Raw genomic sequence first — 22565 nt, forward strand, 5'->3', positions numbered from 1 at the left:
GGAAAACAAATTTTAAATTACATATATAAGTACATTCTTCATTGTAAAAGATTCAAGTAATACAGATAAAATTTAAAAACTTCTTAACTCATTACTCAATCGCAGTCTTCTCCCAGAGGTATCTACTGTTACCAACTTGAAGTGTAGCCTTCCAGAACCATTTTGTATACATGGACAGTTTTATTTTGTGAGTTCTATGCCTTTTTCTTTTAAAAAACAAACAAACCATAAATGTCATATAATGTAAGTTTTTTTCCCTTCATGTAAAAATATACATTTTTAATAATTATGTCAGGCCACAGGACAATATAGATTATTTCCACAGTGTATATACATCTGTACTCTGCCTCATCTGAAACGTTTAAGCTTTAATCTCGACAGTCTTTTTTTCTTTTTTAACAGTCTTTATTAATCCAGGCAAAAATAACCTCAAGCAAGAAAAGGGATTTGGCGGGAGCCTAGTACATGGAGCCTCCAACTAAGTTTAGGGAACAGTGTCTCCTGATGGCCAGAGAGGGATTTTAGAGAAGGCGACCGGAGGCATTTTATCAGAAATCATTAATTTCTCATTCTCGACACGTCGAAGGGTAGGCTAGGTATAAGCTCCTGCCTCTTCCGGACGGTCCCACTTCGGGATCTCCAAAAGCACAACCGACCCCGGGCCCTCCTAAGTCGCCCCTTTTTGCAGCTCTTTACTGAGTGACGCCCCAGGAACCAGTCCAGGTCCTCTTGAGACCCGGCCTGCTTTTTTCCCGCCGGGCCACGCCCCTCCGGGCCCAGCCCCTCCTGCTGCACTCCGGCCGGCCCCGCCCCTGCTCCCGGCCCCGCCCCGCCTACTGAGCCCAGTTCCCCTTGCGCCAAAGCCACGTCTGTGTGCCTGCGCTCAAAGCCGCACCGCGAAGATTCCCGCACCCAGTGACTGGCGGCTCAGGCCGTGCTCCGAACTCCCGGGACTCCCGTCCAGCTTCGGAAGTCTGTCTCCACATCATCCCTTTCCTCCCAAAAGGCCGCGACCCTGGCCGTCAAGCGCAAGACTGGACTAACCAATAAGCTCCTGGGTATTAAAGTGGAAGGCTTAGGCCCCAGGGAGCGGGGCCCTTTGGGGTTCAGTGATCCAGGCCGCCTCTTCCTCTCGCCTGCCGACAATGAGGCGGACGGCAGTGGGGCGGGAGGTGTTGGACCCGGCCAGGGACCGATCTCCGAGCTCTGGGCGGCGACTTCAGGGGCGTGGAGCCCATGGTGCTCCTGGGGAGCCTAACGCCGGCCGGCTCGGAGGATGCCTCCTCTGCAGGATGCCGAGGGGAGTGATGAAAACCCCCTCAAAGTGGAGGTGACCGTCCACCACGCGCCGTGTCGGCTGGCGGTGCAGCTGAGCCCGGCGCCCGCCTCCGCCCAGGTGCAGCACGGTTCTCTCGCGCCGAGCTCGGCAGCGAGCTGGCCGCCTGCGCGGCTTCCTGCTGCCCCCTGGTGCGTGAGGCCTTTAATGCAGAGAGCCTTACAGTGGATTTAGGGACTGGACTTAAACTGGCTTGCTTTGCTAGTTAATTTGTCGTCTGAGAATAACGCGAGTGTCCTTTTTTTTAAACACATGATATCGTTTATTCTGGAAGCATTTCCCCCTAAAAAGACAGTATTTTAAAGAAAATTAGCTTTTCATAGGCACTTGTATTTCAATAATCTGGTGAAGTTTTGCATGGTTTTCCATCACATGAGAGTTATTTCTCTGAAGTGCCAATTACGTTATTCAATAAGATACTATTTTTCTAAATTTTATTTAATTTATTTTTTTATACAGCAAGTTCTTATTAGTTATCCATTTTATACATATTACTATATATATGTCAGCCCCAATCTCCCAATTCATCACACCACCCCCCCACGCCCACCCCATGCTTCTTTCCCCCTTTGGTGTCATATGTTTGTTCTCTACATCTGTGTCTCAGTTTCTGCCCTGCAAACCGGTTCATCTATACCATTTTTCTAGGTTCCACATATATGCGTTAATATACGATATTTGTTTTTCTCTTTCTGACTTACTTCACTCTGTATGACAGTCTATAGATTCATCCACGTCTCTACAAATGACCCAATTTCGTTCCTTTTTATGGCTGAGTAATATTCCATTGTATATATATACCACATCTTCTTTAGCCATTTGTCTGTCGATGGGCATTTAGGTTGCTTCCATGATCTGGCTATTGTAAATAGTGCTGCAATGAACATTGGGGTGCATGTGTCTTTTTGAATTATGGTTTTCTCTGGCTATATGCCCAGTAGTGGTATTGCCGGGTCATAAGGTAATTCTACTTTTAGTTTTTTAAGGAACCTCCATACTGTTCTCCATAGTGGCTCTATCAATTTACATTCACACCAACAGTGCAAGAGGGTTCCCTTTTCTGTAGGCAATGGTTCTGAATAGACATTTCCCCAGAGAAGATATACAAATGGCCAATAAGCATATGAAAAGATGAACAATATCATTAGGCTTCAGGAAAATGCAAATTTAGCCACAGTGAGATACCACTTTATACTCACTAGAATGGCTACAATAAAAAAAAAGAAGAAAAAGTGCTGGTGAGGGGGTGATGAAATGGGAACCCTCATACACTGCTGGTGGGATTGTAAAATGGCATAGCCACTTTGGAAGCCTTGCTTTGCCTCAAAAATTAAACACAGAATTGCAGTATGACCCAGCAATCCCGTTCCTAGTTATATATCCACAACAAATGAGAACTGCAAAACACACAAAAACTTAAATACAGGACTGTTCACAGATACAGTATTCCTAGTAGCCAAGAAGTGGATACAACTCAAATGTCCATCAGTCGATGAATGGATAATGAAATTTGGCATATCAATTTAATGGACTATTTAGCAATAAAGAGGGAAGGAGGTACTGATACATGCTATGACATGGATGAAACTTGACAGCATTACATGGAAAAGAAGCTAGTCACAAAAGACCACATATTTATGACTTCCTTTATTAGAACTACCCAGAATAAACAAATCTACAGAGACAGAAAGTAGATTAGTGATTACCCAGGACTGGAAATAAAGACGGTTGTGGGGAAATGGAGATGACTACTAATGGGTACTGGGATTCTTTGAGGGATGATGAAAATGTTCTGGAATTAAGTAGTGGTGATGGTTGTACAACCTTGTGAATATACTAAAAACACTGAACTGTACACTTCAAGTAAATGAGTTTTATGGAATATAAATCATACCACATAAAGATGTTATTTTTTTAAGTAGAATGCACTCATAAGATTTGCATACAGCTAAATAAAAATTAACTTTGACCAAGTGAAAATAATGTTTTCATTTACGTAAGACTCAAAAGTTGGCAAAACAAAAAAACATTGTTTAAAGATACAAATGTGAGTCGGAGCAGTCCAAGACGCCATAGGAAAACTCTGAAATCACTTCCTCCCATGGACATACCAAATTTACAGCTACAGTTGGAATACTTTTCCTCTGAAAAGGACCTGAGAACATGCACCTCCAAAACAGAAGACAAAGTTACATCAAAAATCGTAGAAGAGGCACAGACGTGGCCTTACCTGGGACCTCACCCTAGATGCTGTGACCCCACAATAAAGAGGGATCCCATAAATACAGAATTCTCCCTCAAGGTGTGAATGGATTGTGCCCCACATCAGGCACCCCTACCCTGGGGGCCAGCACTGGAAAGATGACCCCCACACCTGAAAAAAATCTGATTTTGAAACTCAGTTGGTACTAAGACCAGGAGAATCATAGAACCATAGGGAACAGAGATCCCACTCTTAGAGGACTCTCAAACCCACGGGGCCTGAGATCCAGCACAAAAGCAACAGATTGAAAAGCCCCTAGACCATAAGTGAGGTAGACCCATTTACTAACTTTAAAGTGGCTGACGGCAAGACAAGAACCTGTAGCGTCTTTATCTGGGGACGGAAGCACTAGTGGACACCATTTTTGCAAGCTCAATCTAAGTTGCTGGTGACAAGCCTACAGGAGCCATTTTTGGTGCCCTTCCTCTAGGCTGCTAGCACGGGAGGGCATGCTCTGCCCACCTTGCACTACAACCAGGCTGGGCGAGCATCCCACCCTGTGCAGAACCCCAGGTGCAACGCAACCTGGCAATCGTCCTGCCCTCCCCACACAGCAGCCGAGCCACAATTGGCCTGGGAGGCACCCTGCCCTGAGCCCCACCCAACCCGCACAGAGACGGAGCTGCAACCCTCTCTGCAGAGTAGCTGAGCCAAAACTGGACCAGGCAGAACCCCGAGCCCTGCTCACCCCAGGCAGCAGACAAGTCACAACTGGGCCAGCAAGTGTCCACCTTCCCCTGACAGCAGCTGAGCTGTCATCAGCCTGGACAGGCACCCCAAGTTCCATCCACCGCACGCTGCAGCTCAGCCGCAATTGAATTGGGCAAGTGACTTGAACCCTGCTCTCCCCGCACAGTGGCTGAGCCACAGTTGGCTAGGTGAGAGCTCCCAGCCCCGCCCTATGCAACGCTGTCACAGCCATCAGACTCAAGCAGCCCACACAGGTGATGCCCATAGAGTGCCTGGCTCTGGTGGTCAGGGGAGACTGTGCTTCTGGACCACACAGAACAGCTCCTACCCAGGACCACTCTTTCGAGAGTGAGGGCGCTAGCCATTTCGCCTAATTACATGTAACACTGAGAGGCAAAATGAGGAGACAGGAATTTGTTGCAAACCAAAGACCAAGGCAAATACCCAGAAAAAGACCTTTATGAAGTTGAGATTAAAAACACTGACCTGATAGTTTAAAATAATGGCCATAGGCAGAGGCACAACACCCCTTTATTTTCAGGTGCAAACATCACCAGCCATCAGAACTGGCACTGAGAACAGGAGCGAGGCCGAGTCGCGGCAGCTCCACCGCGAGGGCAGCACCGTGTATGTCCGTGCAGCGCGTTTCCACGGGGCACGGCCCGGTCCCGGGCTCGCACTCCCGCCGTGGGTCGCCAGGCCACCCCACTCCAGTGAGCCCCAGCCTGGCCAGCGGCAGTTAAGAATCTGCCTGCCAATGCAGGGGACACAGGTTCAATCCTTGGTCTGGGAAGATTCCACATGCTGCAGAGCAACTAAGCCCATGTGCCATGACTACTGAGCCTGTGCTCTAGAGCCCGTGTGCCACAACTACTGAGCCCATGGGCCACAATACTGAATACAGGTGCTGCAACTACTGAAGCCCGGGTATCTAGAGCCCATGCTCCACAACAAGAGAAGCCACTGCAATGAGAAGCCTGCGCACTGCAATGAAGAGTAGCCCCAGCTCGCTGCAACTAGAGAGAGCCCAAGCACAGCAATTAAGACCCAATGCAGTCAAAAATTAAATAAATAAATGAAAATAAATAAAAGCAAAAATAATGGTCATAAAGATGCTCACCAATCTCAGGAGAATAGATGAACACAGGAGAACTTTAACAAAGAGAGAAAATATAAAAAGTACTAAAGCTTATAACTGAAAAATACACGAGAGGTTCAACAGCAGAATGGATGAAATAGGAGCACGAATCAATGAGATGGAAGACAAAGCAATGGAAAACACTCAGAGCAGAAAAATGAGAAAAAGAATTAAAAGAAGCAGGGATACCATAAGGCATCTCTGGGACAACATCAAGCAGAAAAACATTTGCATTATAGGGGTCCCAGATGGAGAGGAGAGAGAGAAAGGGCCAGAAAAAGTATTTGAAGAAATAATGGCTGAAAACTTCCTCATCTGGGAAGGAAAGAGACATCCAGGTCCAGGAAGCCTAGAGAATTCCAAGTAAGATGTCCCCAAAGAGAATCACACCAAGATACATTATCATTAAAATGGTAACAGTTAAAGAGAGAGAATCTTAAAAGCAGCAAGAGAAAAGCAACCTATTATGTACAAAGGAAACACCATAGGTCTATGAACAGACTTTTCAGCAGAAACTTTATAGGCCAGAAGAGAGTAGCATGATATACTCAAAGGGCTGAAAGGAAAAAACTGCCAACTGAAAATTCTCTACCCAGCAAGGTTATCATTCAGAATTGAAGGACACATTAAGAGTATTCCAGGTAAGCAAAAGTAGAGGAGTTCATCACCACTAAACTGGCCTCTCAGCAAATGCAGCAAATGTTAAAGGAACTCCCCTAAGCTAAAAAGAAGAGGCACTAACGAATAAAAAGAAAACATATATAAGTAAAAATCTCACTGGAATATGTAAATAAATAATAAAGGTAGTAGATCAATCACTTATAAAGGGCAAAAGACAAAAGTATTAAAATTAATGAAAATACCATAGTTAAGGGATACATTAAAAGATGTAAAATGTGTCATCAAAGATATAAAGCACAGGGGGGAGTAAAAATATAAAGCTTTGGAATGTGTTCAAAATTAAGTTACTATCAACTTAAATAAAGACTGTTATATACATAAGGTGTTATATGTGAACTTCATGGTAACCACAAAGAGAAAACTTATAGTAAATATATAAAGGAAAATGAGAAAGGAATCTAAACATAACACTAAGAAAACAGTCAAACCACAAGGGAAGAGAGAAAAGGAACAGAGAGGAGCTACAAAAAGAATGAGAAGACAGTTAACAAAATGGCAAAAAGTGTTTAACTACCAATAATTACTTTAAATGTAATGTATATTTGCCAATCAAAAGATATAAGGTGGCTGAATAAAAAACAAGACCCTTCTATATGCTGCCTACAAGTGACTCACTTCAAACACAAAGACACTTACAGACTGATAGTGAAGGGATGTAAAAAGATGCAATGGAAAGGAAAAGAAAGCTGGGGTGGCAATAATTATATCACACAAAAGAGATTTTAAAACAAAGACTGTAACAAAACAAAGAACAGTATATGATAATAAAAGTGTCAATCCAGAAAGAGGACATAACATCTGTAAACATTTATGTACCCATAATAGGAGCACGTTATATATTGGGTTAGCCAAAAAGTTTGTTCGTATTTTCCCATAAGATGACTCTAGTAGTGCTTAGTCGTCTTTAACTTCATTCGAAACAATTCTGTTAGATCGTATTATGACAGCTGACATATCAGCGTGCATGAAAAAAAAACTTACCAAAACTGGTGAATTTTTGTGTAGCCATTTTAATATTGAAGATGGAAGAAAAACAACATTTTTAGCATATTATGCTTTATTATTTCAAGAAAGGTAAAAACGCAACTGAAACACACAAAAAAGATTTGTGCAGCGTATGGAGAAGGTGCTATGGCTGACTGAACATGTCAAAAATGGTTTGTCGAGTTTCGTGCTGGAGATTTCTTGCTGGATGATGCTCCACGGTCGGGTAGAGCAGTTGAAGTTGATAGCAATCACGTGGAGGCATTAACTGAGAACAATCGACGTTATATTACGAGGCAGATAGCCAACATACTCAAAATACCCAAATCAAGCGCTGAAAATCATTTGCTCCAGCTTGGTTATGTGAATCGCTTTGATGTTTGGGGTCCACATAAATTAAGCGAAAAAAACCTTCTAGACTGTATTTCTTCCCAGGCCGGGGCACGAACCCGCGTGCCCTACATCAGCAGGCAGACTCCCAACCACTGCGCCACCAGGGAAGCCCTGGCTGGGAAGTTCTGATTCATCCGCTGTATTCACCAGACATTGCACCTTCGGAATTCCGTTTATTTCAGTCTTTACAAAATTCTTTTAATGGAAAAAATTTCAATTCCCTGGAAAACTGTAAAAGGCACCTGCAACAGTTCTTTGCTCAAAAAGATAAAAAGTTTTGGGAAGATGGAATCATGAAGTTGCCTGAAAAATGGCAGAAGGTAGTGAAACAAAAGGGTGAATATGTTGTTCAAAAAGGTTTTGGTGAAAATAAAAAATGTGTCTTTTATTTTTACTTAAAAACCGAAGGCACGGGATTTTGGATACAGGATCAGACATAATGCAAATTCCTGGAAACTTCAATCAAATGGGAAAGACTATGTGTTCAAGGATATGGAAGAGCAAGGATCTGACTGAGGTGAGCAGGTTTTACTACCCCTACAAGTTGGACACAGAGGACCAAAGGAATCCTCTAGGGTGGTTTTATCACTCCCTGGTATTTTAACTTTTTATTTGGCAATAATTTTAGAGTTACAAAAACGTTGCAAAAATAGCCCAGCTATACTCTTCATCTTGATTTCCCTTAATGTTAACTTCTTACATAACCATAGTACACAATTTCAAAATCAGGAAGTTAACATTGATACAACACTATTAACCATGAGATGATTATTGAAATTAAGGTATTGCAATCTTGGAGAAAGAACATACTCAAATGGATAGATACTGGCTGCTAAAAACAGAAACGTGGAGCTCTCTTGTCCTACCAAATGGTAATAGGAAATAGTACCAGGCCCAGGATCATCAGTGAAACCACACCTAGGATACTGGAATAACTGGGAGTCTGTTCCCACCTCCTGCCTCTTTCCCCTTTAACTCTCACTTGGGGTTATCAGAAAAGCAGATGGATCTGGGTGTTGACTGAGAATTACAGAAAACAATGAATTTTGTGTTAACTATGGCTGACATTGTTCCTCTATAGGAAGAGCTTTCTAAATCACCCCTGACTGAAATCCTGTTATTGATTTTACAAGCATTGTTTTCAATCCCAATACGTTTTAAATATCAACAGCAGTTTGCTCTCACTCGGCAGCCAGCGATTTACCTTTACAGTCTTGCCTCCAAGATATTTCAATTCTCTAACATGTGTCATAATCTGTGAAGGTGGGATTTAAACAGGTGTCCTAAACCTAATTCAGATAGTAAAATTACTCATTATTAAAATTACTGCAAAAAAGAAAAAGAAATCCTTTACAGATAAGGAAACTGGATTCAGAAGCTTAATTATGTAACTTGCTAAGAATCACCACGCTATTAAGGAGCAGGATCAGACTGGAACCCAGGAAGTTCTCTCTCCAGAAACATCTCCCTGCTCTGGAAGCCATTGTAGGTATCCTTAGCTCTAGGAAAAAGGCTCAGTAAAGGATTGAGGGTTAAGGGTAGGATTAGGACTATGTTTCCAGTGATCCCTTTAATTACAATCACCTGGGATGCTTTTTAATACTGATAAATCAAATATTTATAAATCGAATGGAATATATATATCTATATATTTGTGTGTGTGTGTGTGTGTGTGTGGTACGCGGGCCTCTCACTGTTGTGGCCTCTCCCGTTGTGGAGCACAGGCTGCGGACGCGCAGGCTCAGCGGCCATGGCTCACTGGCCCAGCCGCTCCGCCGCTTCGCGGCACGTGGGATCTTCCCGGACCGGGGTATGTACTCGTGTCCCCTGCATTGGCAGGCAGACTCTCAACCACTGCGCCACCAGGGAAGCCCTGGAATATTTATAAATGGAATATTTCCTGCCATATCAATAAACAAAGGATGTCACAGTCATTAACGATTGCAACCCTCCAACGTGAGCCGGTGAGCCCTGAGGAAACTCAGGGCTGAAAAGAATACCTGCCATCTAGCAGCCATCAGACTGCAGCCACTTCCTGCAATGAGCCCTGAGGAAACTGAGGATGTGAAAATACAGGGTACTGGCCCCAGATAGCTGAGGCGCATAGCAAAGGAATGATTTCAGTGAGCCCAGACTCTTGCATCTTCCCATACATAGAAAAGCACTAAATTCCTTAACTTGAGATATCTGGTTTTCTTTAATTAACAATAATCTTTTGACTTCCCGACTACCTTCCCTTGGTTGCAAAACTCATATATCCTGGCTCCTGCCCGCCCCCGCCCCCCCCCCCCCCCGCCTCCTTGGAGCAGTTTCTCAGAGTTATCTGAAATGCTGTTTCCAGGGCTGCAGTCCTCTTTTTGCCCCAAATAAACCCCAAATAAAACTTAACTCACAACTCTTCACGCTGTGCATTTTTTTTAAGTCAACAATACTCAAACTTCTTGGAACTGCCCGGTATCTTTCCCAATCCTTTAGCTGTCAGCAATCTTTGCACTTCTATTTCGACACTCTCCATATTGGACCGCAGGATTAATAATTACCATAAAACGCTTATTTTAGCAGATACTCTTCCAGGCAGGCAGTAGTGGACTGCACAAACTCCAGACTTCACAAAGCGGTTTAGCAAGTGTCCCTTCGGCCGCCCAACGGGAGTAAAGCAAACGTTCCAATTGCGACTGCCTCCCAGGGAGGTGGAGAGACGCCAGGCCCTACCGTTGACTCCGCCGGGCCGCCCCTTCTCTGCTGGGATCCAGATGGCGGCGACGGTGACGCTGGAGCCTGCGGGCCGCTGCCGCTGGGACGAGTCCGTGCGCATCGCCGTGCGCGGACTGGCCCCGGGGCAGCCGGTCACGCTGCGCGCGTCCCTGCGCGACGAGAAGGACGCGCTCTTCCGAGCCCACGCGCGCTACTGCGCCGACGCCCACGGCCAGCTGGACCTCGAGCGCGCGCCCGCGCTGGGCGGCAGCTTCACGGGCCTCGAGCCCATGGGGCTCCTCTGGGCTTTAGAGCCCGAGAAGCCCTTGCTGCGGCTGGTGAAGCGGGACGTACAGACGCCCTTCGCCGTGGAGCTGGAGGTGCTCGATGGCCACGACCCGGAAGCCGGAGGGCTCCTGGGCCGGGCGGTGAACGAGCGCGACTTCCTGGCGCCGGGGGTGCGGCGCGAGCCCGTGCGCGTGGGCCGGGTGCGCGCCACGCTCTTCCTGCCGCCAGGTGAGCAGCCCACTTCCCAGGCTGTTGTGGAAAGCCAGGTAGAGTCCTGAGACCCTGGGCGGCCCCTTGCCTGTCTAGGGAACCCCGTGGTTGTGGAACTTCCCTAAATTCGTCCCCAAGCTCCAAAGTCTATCATGAATTCTGGGTGGAAGTTTCTCCTCTAAATTTCAGGACACTTCCTGGAGGTACTGCCATTCCCTCAGCTATATGCTAAAAGTTCATTCAGAGTACTCAAAAAGTGTATTTATGCTGCTATGTGCCAGCCATGCAGCTGTGTCTCAGATACTAATATTAGGCAGTGACTTCTGCTGGTGTGCAGGAGTGATTTGGGCCTTCTTTCACATCAAACTTCAAAGGAAACTAAAACCCAGAGATAGAGGCAGTGCCCCATAATACTAAAAAACAAACAAAAAAACTCCCTGAAGGTCCCCTCCCCCATAATAAACAGTCTGTCAGTGTTTCTCAACCTGGAATGATTCTCTTCCACTCCAGGGGCAATTGGTAATATCTGGAGACATTTTTGATTGTCACAATTGGAGAGGATGCTGTTGGCATCTAGTGGGTAGGTGCTAAACATCTACAATCCATGGGACAGCCCCACAACAAAGAAATATCTTACTCAAAATGTCTATAGTGCTAAGGTTGAGAAACCCTAGTCTAAGTAAAAACAAGGTGCTTGGTAGGTAAAAGTGGCCTGTAAACAAGACAACTGACCCACCCCTTCCAACCAAATTCCTGACTGAAACCCCTGCTATATAGAAATGCTGGAGTTGCCACTGCTCACAGAATTCCTAAACTGAACTCTGTGATTATTCTCCAAAATAGGAGGCCCTGCTTTATTCTTACAGCTCTTCAGCAATTCACAGCCTTAACTAGCACTGCCCACTCAACTGTGAACTCCTGGGTCTGGAATTGGCACTTATACATCTCCATATCTCTGTATGCCTAGAGGCTTACACAGGGATATAATAAGAGCTCAATAAATCATACTGACTGATTCAATAAGAATCTCCTAAAGACTTTAATTTTTTAAAAAATATTTCAAAAAAAAAATCTTTCACTGCCCAGCTGCGATATTTGAATCAAGTCAGTTGTTAACTATTTTAGTATCTACTCTGTGGCCCATTTAAAATTTATTGTTTTCTGACTCAAAGGCTTTTTGTAAATAATGCAGAAAAGTTCAATTATTTAACAAATATGTGTTAAATCAAGGACTATGCTACATACAGTAGCTAGCAAATTCAGACATGGGCCTCACTGTACCTACCGCCTAATAGAGGATACCGGCAACTATACTTGGATCTGTAAGTGTGGTAAGTGCTATGATAGGGGAGGTACAGGCCCAGGGTGCTGGTGGGGACATATCAAAGGCTATGTAATTCAACTCAGCCTTGGAGGGCATCTGGGAAGTCTTCCAGGAAGGGAGCTCTAAACTTAGATTTGAAGACTGATGAGTCAACCAGTTCAGAAATGGTGGAGAGGGGAGGAGAATAGTGTACACCATTTTCAGGGCCAAAGAGAGCACAGCACATTTAGGAATGGCGTTCTTTAAGGCTGGAGCAGAGGGTGTAAAGGAGGTGGGGAGTATATTCTAATAATCCCCTGTATATGTAGAGCGCTTTACAGCTGTCAAAGCATTCTCAGTTTTTGGGGGGTTTTTTTGAGGAAAATTTGGTGGAAAATGTACATTTCATCTTATGTTATTTCTAATTTGGTTTATATTATCGTTGTTGTTTTTTGCAAATATATGAAAAATTACGGAGAAAATAAGGCATTTCCCCCCCTCCCTTCTCCCCAAAGTTTATTAAAAAAAAAAAGACAAAGTAAAAAGAGTCCTTTTCCACCAAACTCCCACCCACAACCTTCCTTGCTTTAAAAACTTCTCTTTGCTGACTGCCAAAATCTGAAACCCAAGAATGTCTTTTGAGTGTCTAAAACTCCCTATGATTTGTGGTGCTCTCCAGGCACAGGACCATTCCCTGGAATCCTCGATCTTTTTGGAAGTGGTGGTGGCCTTTGTGAATACAGGGCCAGCCTCCTGGCTGGACATGGTTTTGCTGTGCTCGCTCTGGCTTATTTCAGATTTGAAGACCTCCCTAAATATTTGAATAACGTGTGCCTGGAGTACTTTGAAGAAGCTGTGGACTTCATGCTGCAACATCCAAAGGTGGGTTCTGGTGCTCACCTGAATGCAGAGGAGAGGGGGTAGAGCAGACACAGGGCTGGATCCAAAAGCTCTACCAGGACACCCAGGGCTGGAAATATGCCATGAAGCACAAAGGCTCCTTCAAAAGTTGTTAGGATTATTATTTTCATTTCTGCCCATCTCTCTCCAATCCCTTAAGACTCAACTGTTTAGTTCCCTTTAGTTCTTGACCAGAATTCAAAGAGCTAGACTAAAAAGTTACTAACCTTAAGTTCTGGTTCTGTGTCTACCACCAAGTGGCATTATAATCCTGAATAAGGCAGTTTCCCTTTCTGGAATTCAGTTTTTCTCATTTGTAAGAGTAAGGTAGGGACTTCCCCAGTAGTCCAGTGGTTAAGACTCCGCGCTTCTGCTGCAGGGGATGGGGGTTTGATCCCTGGTTGGGGAACTAAGATCCCGCATGCTGTGCAGCACGGCCCCCCCCCAAAAAAAAGATTAATGTAAATGTATAGAGAAAAAAGTGACTGTAAAGAGATTTTTGAGACAATTGGTGACATTTGAATAGGGGTGTGTATTCGATGATATTAAGGAACCATTAATTTTGTTAAGTGTGTTAATGGTATTGTGGTTTTGTAGAGAAAGTTCTTAAATGAGACTGGAAAAATTAATTAAAACATTTTGGTATGATTATCAATGGAATACATAGTCTTTGCTACTATCTAGACTTAAAGAAACCCAAACATTCTAATGTTAAGGAGTAAGATGTACTGCAAGGTCTAACTCTGTTAGAATTCAGGGACTGGTCTCAATAGAGCTGCTAAAACCTAGATGATCATGAACTGTGATGACTGGTTTATTTATGGGATATAAGCCCCCAGGAACAAGAAGAGACCAATATATACTATCAGTTTTGCCCTTAGACCTAGGCAAGAGGGGCTTCTGCTCTGGACCTTTTGTTTTAGATGACCACTTTCTGGCCTTCCTTTGGCTGCATCCCTGACCACAGGGTGCGGAGTTTGAGGGGCCAAGGGAATGTGTCTACCTGGAACCCATGTGCCGCTCACACCATGCCCTTTGGATCTGGAACCCCACAATTATCTTCCAACCAGCTCTGATCCTGCTTCCAAGCCCTATGCCTCTTCTCTGGTCCATTAATGTGAACACACCTAGGCCTTAAACATATAGGCTAGGGTGTCCAAACGCATGTGTGAGAGGGCCCTTATGGTACATGATGGAGCCAGGCAGGGATGGGAAGAGAAAGAGAGTTGGCCAAGGACCAGGGACTAGGGCCAGGGGCTGGCACTCCCCCCATGCCATGTTCTAGTACAGAACTCCAGGAAGTTCTAAGATATGAAATTTGAACCTGACCTTATAAGTTGTTATGGAGGTATATTTATCAAGGTAGCAGAAAAGAATATATTTTATTTAATTTTCAAATATTTATAACTCTTAAGTATTTAGGTATAGGGTATATGGGCCTCTGTGTGTACTCTTGACCTAGTCACCATAAATGTTAGTGGAGGGCCTGTGTACCAGGAAATTAATTGATTTGTTTGGGACTTCCATGTTAGTCCAGTGGTAAAGATTCCGTGCTCCCAATGGAGGGGACACAGGTTCAATCCCTGGTCAGGGAACTAAGATCCTGCATCCCGTGCCAGCGCAGCCAAAAAAAAAAAAAATTGATTTGCTTATTAGAAGATACGTTTGAACTTTGTGGATTGTTGCATAAGAAAGGAAAGCAAATGACATTTGAGAAAGCTGCCCAGACAATGTAAAATCACAGTTTAAGTTCTCCCTTTATGAATTCTAGACTTGTTCTCTCTCTCTTTCTTTCTCTCTTTTCATCAGGTGAAAGGCCCTAGTGTTGGGCTTCTTGGCTTCTCCAAAGGAGGTGACCTGTGTCTCTCAATGGCCTCTTTCTTGAAGGGCATCACAGCTACTGCAGTTATTAATGCCTGTGTGGCCAACACAATAGCTCCTCTGCATTACAAGGATATGATTATTCCTAATCTCAGCAGTGACCCAGGAAAATATAAAATCACTGAGTCAGGCCTTTTGAATTTGGAGGATATTTGGAATGACCCACTGGAGAAACCCAACCACCAAAGTCTTATTCCATTGGAAAAGGCCCAGGGACCCTTCCTGTTTATCGTTGGCATGGATGATCATAACTGGAAGAGTGAATTCTATGCTCAGATAGCCTCTGAACGGTTACAGGCCCATGGGAAAGACAGACCCCAGATAATCTACTACCCAGGAACTGGCCATTGTATTGATCCGCCTTATTTTCCTCTTTGTAGAGCCTCTGTGCATGCAGTTTTGGACCAACCAGTATTCTATGGAGGTGAGCCAAAGGCTCACTCAAGGGCACAGGTAGATGCCTGGCAGCAAATCCAAACTTTCTTCCATAAACACCTCGATGGTAAAAAATCTGTCAAGCCCAGCAAATTGTAACATTGTAATCATAGACCATATACTGTTAATAAAAATCCTAGTCATACAACATGTATTAGGTTTTCCAGAGAACCTAGGAACCTTTTTGTAACAAAGCAACCATCTCAGCTTCATTGTCAGGTCCTACTGGATTCTGAGCCTTAGCAACACTACTCTCTTCACTGCTGGGTCCATCCCTTTCTCCCCTGAACTTTTCCCAGTGTATAGGCTTAACTCTGATCTTATCTGTAGGACCAATCTTAACCTTAAGCAGGAAAAATGTAAGAAGTGCCTGCCCAAGTCTCAACTGCTGGCCTAGATTTGGCCTTCTGTTCTGGTTCTGAGGACTGAGCTTTTGTACTGCTAAGAGTCCCATATACTCTTTGGGTCCTAACTGACCATGTCTGAACCTTGGGAACCTGCGCACTTGAGCCCCTTAAGGAGTGGACTCTGCTTCGTTCTTGTTTCTGAACCCCACTTTGAAGATTGGGGGCATTGACATACTTAGTATCCTAAGCTTTGCTTTTATTTTATGAATGAGGCCCTAGACTTCGATTTCTTCCTTACTGATAAAGTATCCTTTACAAATTTTGAATTTAAAATTCAAAGGATACTTTACAAAGTAAAATTGAATCCTTTACCAAAAAAAATTGCTGTAAGCAAAACAGTTTATTGATATATACTGTTGATATACTTCCTCTGTATTTACCGTCTGAATTCTCAACCTCAGTACTTGGCTACCTAGCGAAATGCCTCGATGCCAATAGATTTTCAGGACTTAATCTTTGGATGTCAGGTTATACCTGACAAATTAGACTTCTTCCTGGTACCATCGGTTCCTATTACATTCCTACTGGGAAGGACTGGGATCAGTCTATCTCAATCCATTGCCTTATACTGGGCACTATCTAGAGTCATGAGACCAGAGCAGAGGGTCTTCCCTGAGTGCAAGAATATTTTTTCTGAGACACATCACTTGGCTTGCTGGGCACATACTGTCTTTCACCAATTTGAGTCTATTCAAGCAAATGCCCATTAGATCTTAATCTAATGAGAAGGGTTCCTTACTTAATTTTGACCAATTGTTAAAAATACGTGTTGAGTGTATTTATTCACTATGAGTATAATTTTCTGTGATTTGAATCCTTAGAGCCTGTGCTTTAACTCACTCTGAGGTGGTCCTGCCACTCTAGAGATGCCTTTGGGATGGGGTATCATAGGAAGAAGTTATAAGGAAAATGGCTGGGAGGGTGAGAGAAGTGAGGGGCGGAAAGGTAACACCAGAAGCTTAAACATGAGGGTGATGACTAAACATATCTGTGTACTAAAGCACTAGGTGTAGGGATGGCCCTACATCCTAATTTCTTCCTTACTGATAAAGTAGCCTTGGAATGCCCTATACTGACTAAGATATTTGGTCACTTTCCCCTCAGAGTTGATCATATATGGCCCCCTGTCTCTAAGATTTGAAAAAGAATTTCAGGTTGTTACAAAGCTACCTAAAATATGGTAAATGTGAATTAAAAGGGAGAAACAGAAAAGGTATCCATAAAATGGAGCCAGAAATGAGGTCAACACAATAGTGCTTATTATGAGGCCTACATACTTGCCTTGATTGGGCCACTCGTTCAGTCATTTGTTTTCTAGTGGTTTATGCAGAGAAGGAAACCTAATCAGTTACACAAAATTTACAGCCTTCATAAAATAAAATCAAAGCTTAGAAATCAGTTTCTCCCAAAGGCTGTCTTACTAAGAAACATTAAATGATGTAAAGGGTAGTACCCTCAAGGTTGCCTCTACAGTAGATATAAGTCCCAGGCTCCATCGCTTACTGTGTGACCTTGGGTAAGTTATTAACCTCTCTAAGCCTCGATTTCCTCATCTATAAAGTGGGGATAATTATAGTGATAAGAATAGAAACTACTTCATTGGGCTGTTGTGATTAAATTAGGTCATCCAAGTAAAGCACGTAACATATTTAAACTCTCAAATATTAGCTCTTATTATTTCAGATGAGGAAATTGAGACCCAGGAGGGTTAAGAAATATATCTGGTTGATGAGAGAGCTGGGCCAGTCCAACTCCAAAGGCCATGGCCTTCATTAACCATTTGGCTCTACAGCCTTCCAACCTGAGGAGAGAAGCTCAAATAGTGCAGAGCTGACTGGTGAGGATTACTTAGCTGGAAAGTCAAGGATAAGTTAGGGTCCCATAATGGAGGCTCCATAAGCCAAATTGGAGAGTTCAGATTTATGTATTTATTTTGGAAACCACCATTTTATTGAGCTCTCCTCACCGCAGAGACCTATTCCAGCAATATTTTTGCCACAGGCATCACAGACACAGGGGTGTGACCAGCGCGCCCCCCACTGCCCACTATTTGACCCACCCATGAGAGGGAGATGGAGAGTTTAGGCTTAAAATAAGAAATAAGGAACCATTTTTTAACATACTGATTTTTGTTTTTCAATGACAGTAATTTTTCCTTGATGCTTAGTGGCTCAAAGAAGTTGAAGCCTAAAAGAAACTTAGTTGGAGACACTTAAAAACAACAACAGCAACAAAAAACAAATCAAGGGCTTCCCTGGTGGCGCAGTGGTTGAGAATCTGCATGCCAATGCAGGGGACACGGGTTCGAGCCCTGGTGTGGGAAGATCCCACATGCCGCGGAGCAACTAGGCCCGTGAGCCACAACTACTGAGCCTGCGTGTCTGGAGCTTGTGCTCCGCAACAGAGGCCGCGACAGTGAGATGCCCGCGCACCACGATGAAGAGTGGCCCCCGCTCGCCGCAACTAAAGAAAGCCCACGCACAGAAATAAAGACCCAACACAGCCAAAAAAAAAAAAAAAGTTGGATCATATATTCAAAAACAAAAAATCAGAAAATATAACCAAATTCAGCCCATTGTTCTGCTTTTGTTTGTACGCCTAATGCCCTTGAATGTACTTCCATCAGGATGAGAAAGGCCAATGAACCATTTTGAAAGCAAATATTGATACATGTTTTTGTCAACCACTGATCCTTTAAGAAATATTTGTATAAACCTGTTACAATTTTCAGCAAACTGAAAACCACAAACACTTCTTAATTCTTTCAGAGTATCATGGTTAAGCTATTGTGTACATTCATTTTAAATGGTCTTTGCACACTGGAAAGATAAAAGCTTGTGGGAAGCATTCTGTTTTTTCAGGTGGTACATGCAGAGATGCACAACATCCAATATTTATGTCCACTATAATGATGGATGTGGGTGGCAGAAGTCAAAATTATTTGAGTTAGGGACTTCCCTGGTGGCGCAATGGTTAAGAATCCGCCTGCCAGTGCAGGAGACACAGGTTCAAGCCCTGGTCCGGGAAGATCCCACATGCCACGGAGCAACTAAGCCCGTGAGCCACAACTACTGAGCCCACATGCTGCAACTACTGAAGCCCGCGTGCCTAGAGCCTGTGCTCCACAACAAGAGAAGCCACTGCGATGAGAAGCCCACACACCGCAACGAAGAGTAACTAAGCCCGGCTCGCCGCAACTAGAGAAAGTGCTCGTGAACAACGAAGACCCAACGCAGCCATAAATAAATAAATTTTTTTTTTTAAATTACTTGAGTTGTTTTCTAAAACTGGGAGTCAGCCATGTATTCTCCAAAGACAGAGAGACTTTAAACAAGTACTTTTCAAAAAGACAGGGTTGTTGGTCCAGTAACCATGTGCTTTCAGTGGCAAATATTTTCCATCCATAAATCAGAATACATGATAATTACAATCTTATTTATGGGGTAAGAGGGATAAGATATATATCTGAAAATGAGATTGTTCCAAAGGGAATTCAGGATTACATATCCACACATCTTACTTGACATAGCAGTTTAATAGAATGGTTTTATCTGGGTTAATTAACCTCATTTTACATGTACATTTTAAGATAGAATTCTGTACTGGAAAACAAATTTTAAATTACATATATAAGTACATTCTTCATTGTAAAAGATTCAAGTAATACAGATAAAATTTAAAAACTTCTTAACTCATTACTCAATCGCAGTCTTCTCCCAGAGGTATCTACTGTTACCAACTTGAAGTGTAGCCTTCCAGAACCATTTTGTATACATGGACAGTTTTATTTTGTGAGTTCTATGCCTTTTTCTTTTAAAAAACAAACAAACCATAAATGTCATATAATGTAAGTTTTTTTCCCTTCATGTAAAAATATACATTTTTAATAATTATGTCAGGCCACAGGACAATATAGATTATTTCCACAGTGTATATACATCTGTACTCTGCCTCATCTGAAACGTTTAAGCTTTAATCTCGACAGTCTTTTTTTCTTTTTTAACAGTCTTTATTAATCCAGGCAAAAATAACCTCAAGCAAGAAAAGGGATTTGGCGGGAGCCTAGTACATGGAGCCTCCAACTAAGTTTAGGGAACAGTGTCTCCTGATGGCCAGAGAGGGATTTTAGAGAAGGCGACCGGAGGCATTTTATCAGAAATCATTAATTTCTCATTCTCGACACGTCGAAGGGTAGGCTAGGTATAAGCTCCTGCCTCTTCCGGACGGTCCCACTTCGGGATCTCCAAAAGCACAACCGACCCCGGGCCCTCCTAAGTCGCCCCTTTTTGCAGCTCTTTACTGAGTGACGCCCCAGGAACCAGTCCAGGTCCTCTTGAGACCCGGCCTGCTTTTTTCCCGCCGGGCCACGCCCCTCCGGGCCCAGCCCCTCCTGCTGCACTCCGGCCGGCCCCGCCCCTGCTCCCGGCCCCGCCCCGCCTACTGAGCCCAGTTCCCCTTGCGCCAAAGCCACGTCTGTGTGCCTGCGCTCAAAGCCGCACCGCGAAGATTCCCGCACCCAGTGACTGGCGGCTCAGGCCGTGCTCCGAACTCCCGGGACTCCCGTCCAGCTTCGGAAGTCTGTCTCCACATCATCCCTTTCCTCCCAAAAGGCCGCGACCCTGGCCGTCAAGCGCAAGACTGGACTAACCAATAAGCTCCTGGGTATTAAAGTGGAAGGCTTAGGCCCCAGGGAGCGGGGCCCTTTGGGGTTCAGTGATCCAGGCCGCCTCTTCCTCTCGCCTGCCGACAATGAGGCGGACGGCAGTGGGGCGGGAGGTGTTGGACCCGGCCAGGGACCGATCTCCGAGCTCTGGGCGGCGACTTCAGGGGCGTGGAGCCCATGGTGCTCCTGGGGAGCCTAACGCCGGCCGGCTCGGAGGATGCCTCCTCTGCAGGATGCCGAGGGGAGTGATGAAAACCCCCTCAAAGTGGAGGTGACCGTCCACCACGCGCCGTGTCGGCTGGCGGTGCAGCTGAGCCCGGCGCCCGCCTCCGCCCAGGTGCAGCACGGTTCTCTCGCGCCGAGCTCGGCAGCGAGCTGGCCGCCTGCGCGGCTTCCTGCTGCCCCCTGGTGCGTGAGGCCTTTAATGCAGAGAGCCTTACAGTGGATTTAGGGACTGGACTTAAACTGGCTTGCTTTGCTAGTTAATTTGTCGTCTGAGAATAACGCGAGTGTCCTTTTTTTTAAACACATGATATCGTTTATTCTGGAAGCATTTCCCCCTAAAAAGACAGTATTTTAAAGAAAATTAGCTTTTCATAGGCACTTGTATTTCAATAATCTGGTGAAGTTTTGCATGGTTTTCCATCACATGAGAGTTATTTCTCTGAAGTGCCAATTACGTTATTCAATAAGATACTATTTTTCTAAATTTTATTTAATTTATTTTTTTATACAGCAAGTTCTTATTAGTTATCCATTTTATACATATTACTATATATATGTCAGCCCCAATCTCCCAATTCATCACACCACCCCCCCACGCCCACCCCATGCTTCTTTCCCCCTTTGGTGTCATATGTTTGTTCTCTACATCTGTGTCTCAGTTTCTGCCCTGCAAACCGGTTCATCTATACCATTTTTCTAGGTTCCACATATATGCGTTAATATACGATATTTGTTTTTCTCTTTCTGACTTACTTCACTCTGTATGACAGTCTATAGATTCATCCACGTCTCTACAAATGACCCAATTTCGTTCCTTTTTATGGCTGAGTAATATTCCATTGTATATATATACCACATCTTCTTTAGCCATTTGTCTGTCGATGGGCATTTAGGTTGCTTCCATGATCTGGCTATTGTAAATAGTGCTGCAATGAACATTGGGGTGCATGTGTCTTTTTGAATTATGGTTTTCTCTGGCTATATGCCCAGTAGTGGTATTGCCGGGTCATAAGGTAATTCTACTTTTAGTTTTTTAAGGAACCTCCATACTGTTCTCCATAGTGGCTCTATCAATTTACATTCACACCAACAGTGCAAGAGGGTTCCCTTTTCTGTAGGCAATGGTTCTGAATAGACATTTCCCCAGAGAAGATATACAAATGGCCAATAAGCATATGAAAAGATGAACAATATCATTAGGCTTCAGGAAAATGCAAATTTAGCCACAGTGAGATACCACTTTATACTCACTAGAATGGCTACAATAAAAAAAAAGAAGAAAAAGTGCTGGTGAGGGGGTGATGAAATGGGAACCCTCATACACTGCTGGTGGGATTGTAAAATGGCATAGCCACTTTGGAAGCCTTGCTTTGCCTCAAAAATTAAACACAGAATTGCAGTATGACCCAGCAATCCCGTTCCTAGTTATATATCCACAACAAATGAGAACTGCAAAACACACAAAAACTTAAATACAGGACTGTTCACAGATACAGTATTCCTAGTAGCCAAGAAGTGGATACAACTCAAATGTCCATCAGTCGATGAATGGATAATGAAATTTGGCATATCAATTTAATGGACTATTTAGCAATAAAGAGGGAAGGAGGTACTGATACATGCTATGACATGGATGAAACTTGACAGCATTACATGGAAAAGAAGCTAGTCACAAAAGACCACATATTTATGACTTCCTTTATTAGAACTACCCAGAATAAACAAATCTACAGAGACAGAAAGTAGATTAGTGATTACCCAGGACTGGAAATAAAGACGGTTGTGGGGAAATGGAGATGACTACTAATGGGTACTGGGATTCTTTGAGGGATGATGAAAATGTTCTGGAATTAAGTAGTGGTGATGGTTGTACAACCTTGTGAATATACTAAAAACACTGAACTGTACACTTCAAGTAAATGAGTTTTATGGAATATAAATCATACCACATAAAGATGTTATTTTTTTAAGTAGAATGCACTCATAAGATTTGCATACAGCTAAATAAAAATTAACTTTGACCAAGTGAAAATAATGTTTTCATTTACGTAAGACTCAAAAGTTGGCAAAACAA

The 22565-nt window shown here is 43.8% G+C and overlaps 1 protein-coding gene and 1 long non-coding RNA gene across 3 annotated transcripts in view; one reads left to right on the forward strand and one right to left on the reverse strand.

The window, feature by feature from the left end:
• Positions 1-10600, reverse strand: part of LOC132596875 (uncharacterized) — a 39693-nt gene extending 29093 nt beyond the window's left edge. The window contains exon 1 of the long non-coding RNA XR_009563162.1: positions 9879-10600. This is a non-coding gene — a long non-coding RNA (uncharacterized lncRNA). The remainder of the gene's footprint in view (positions 1-9878) is intronic.
• LOC132593320 (acyl-coenzyme A thioesterase 6-like) lies at positions 10175-19173 on the forward strand. Of its 2 annotated transcripts, XM_060295022.2 has the most exons (4): positions 10175-10695; positions 12660-12862; positions 14690-15185; positions 17750-19173. In XM_060295022.2, the coding sequence occupies exons 1-4, from the start codon at positions 10239-10241 to the stop codon at positions 17761-17763; spliced, it is 1170 nt and encodes a 389-aa protein (XP_060151005.1). In that variant the 5' UTR covers positions 10175-10238; the 3' UTR covers positions 17764-19173. The 2 variants fall into 2 exon arrangements, with proteins under 2 accessions (XP_060151005.1, XP_060151004.1); XM_060295021.2 differs by lacking the exon at positions 17750-19173 and having other exon boundaries at positions 14690-17727.
• Positions 19174-22565: the final 3392 nt, after the last annotated feature.

The sequence above is a fragment of the Globicephala melas genome, chromosome 2 (genome assembly GCF_963455315.2).
Source record: "Globicephala melas chromosome 2, mGloMel1.2, whole genome shotgun sequence".
In the NCBI taxonomy this organism is placed as follows: Eukaryota; Metazoa; Chordata; class Mammalia; order Artiodactyla; family Delphinidae; genus Globicephala; species Globicephala melas.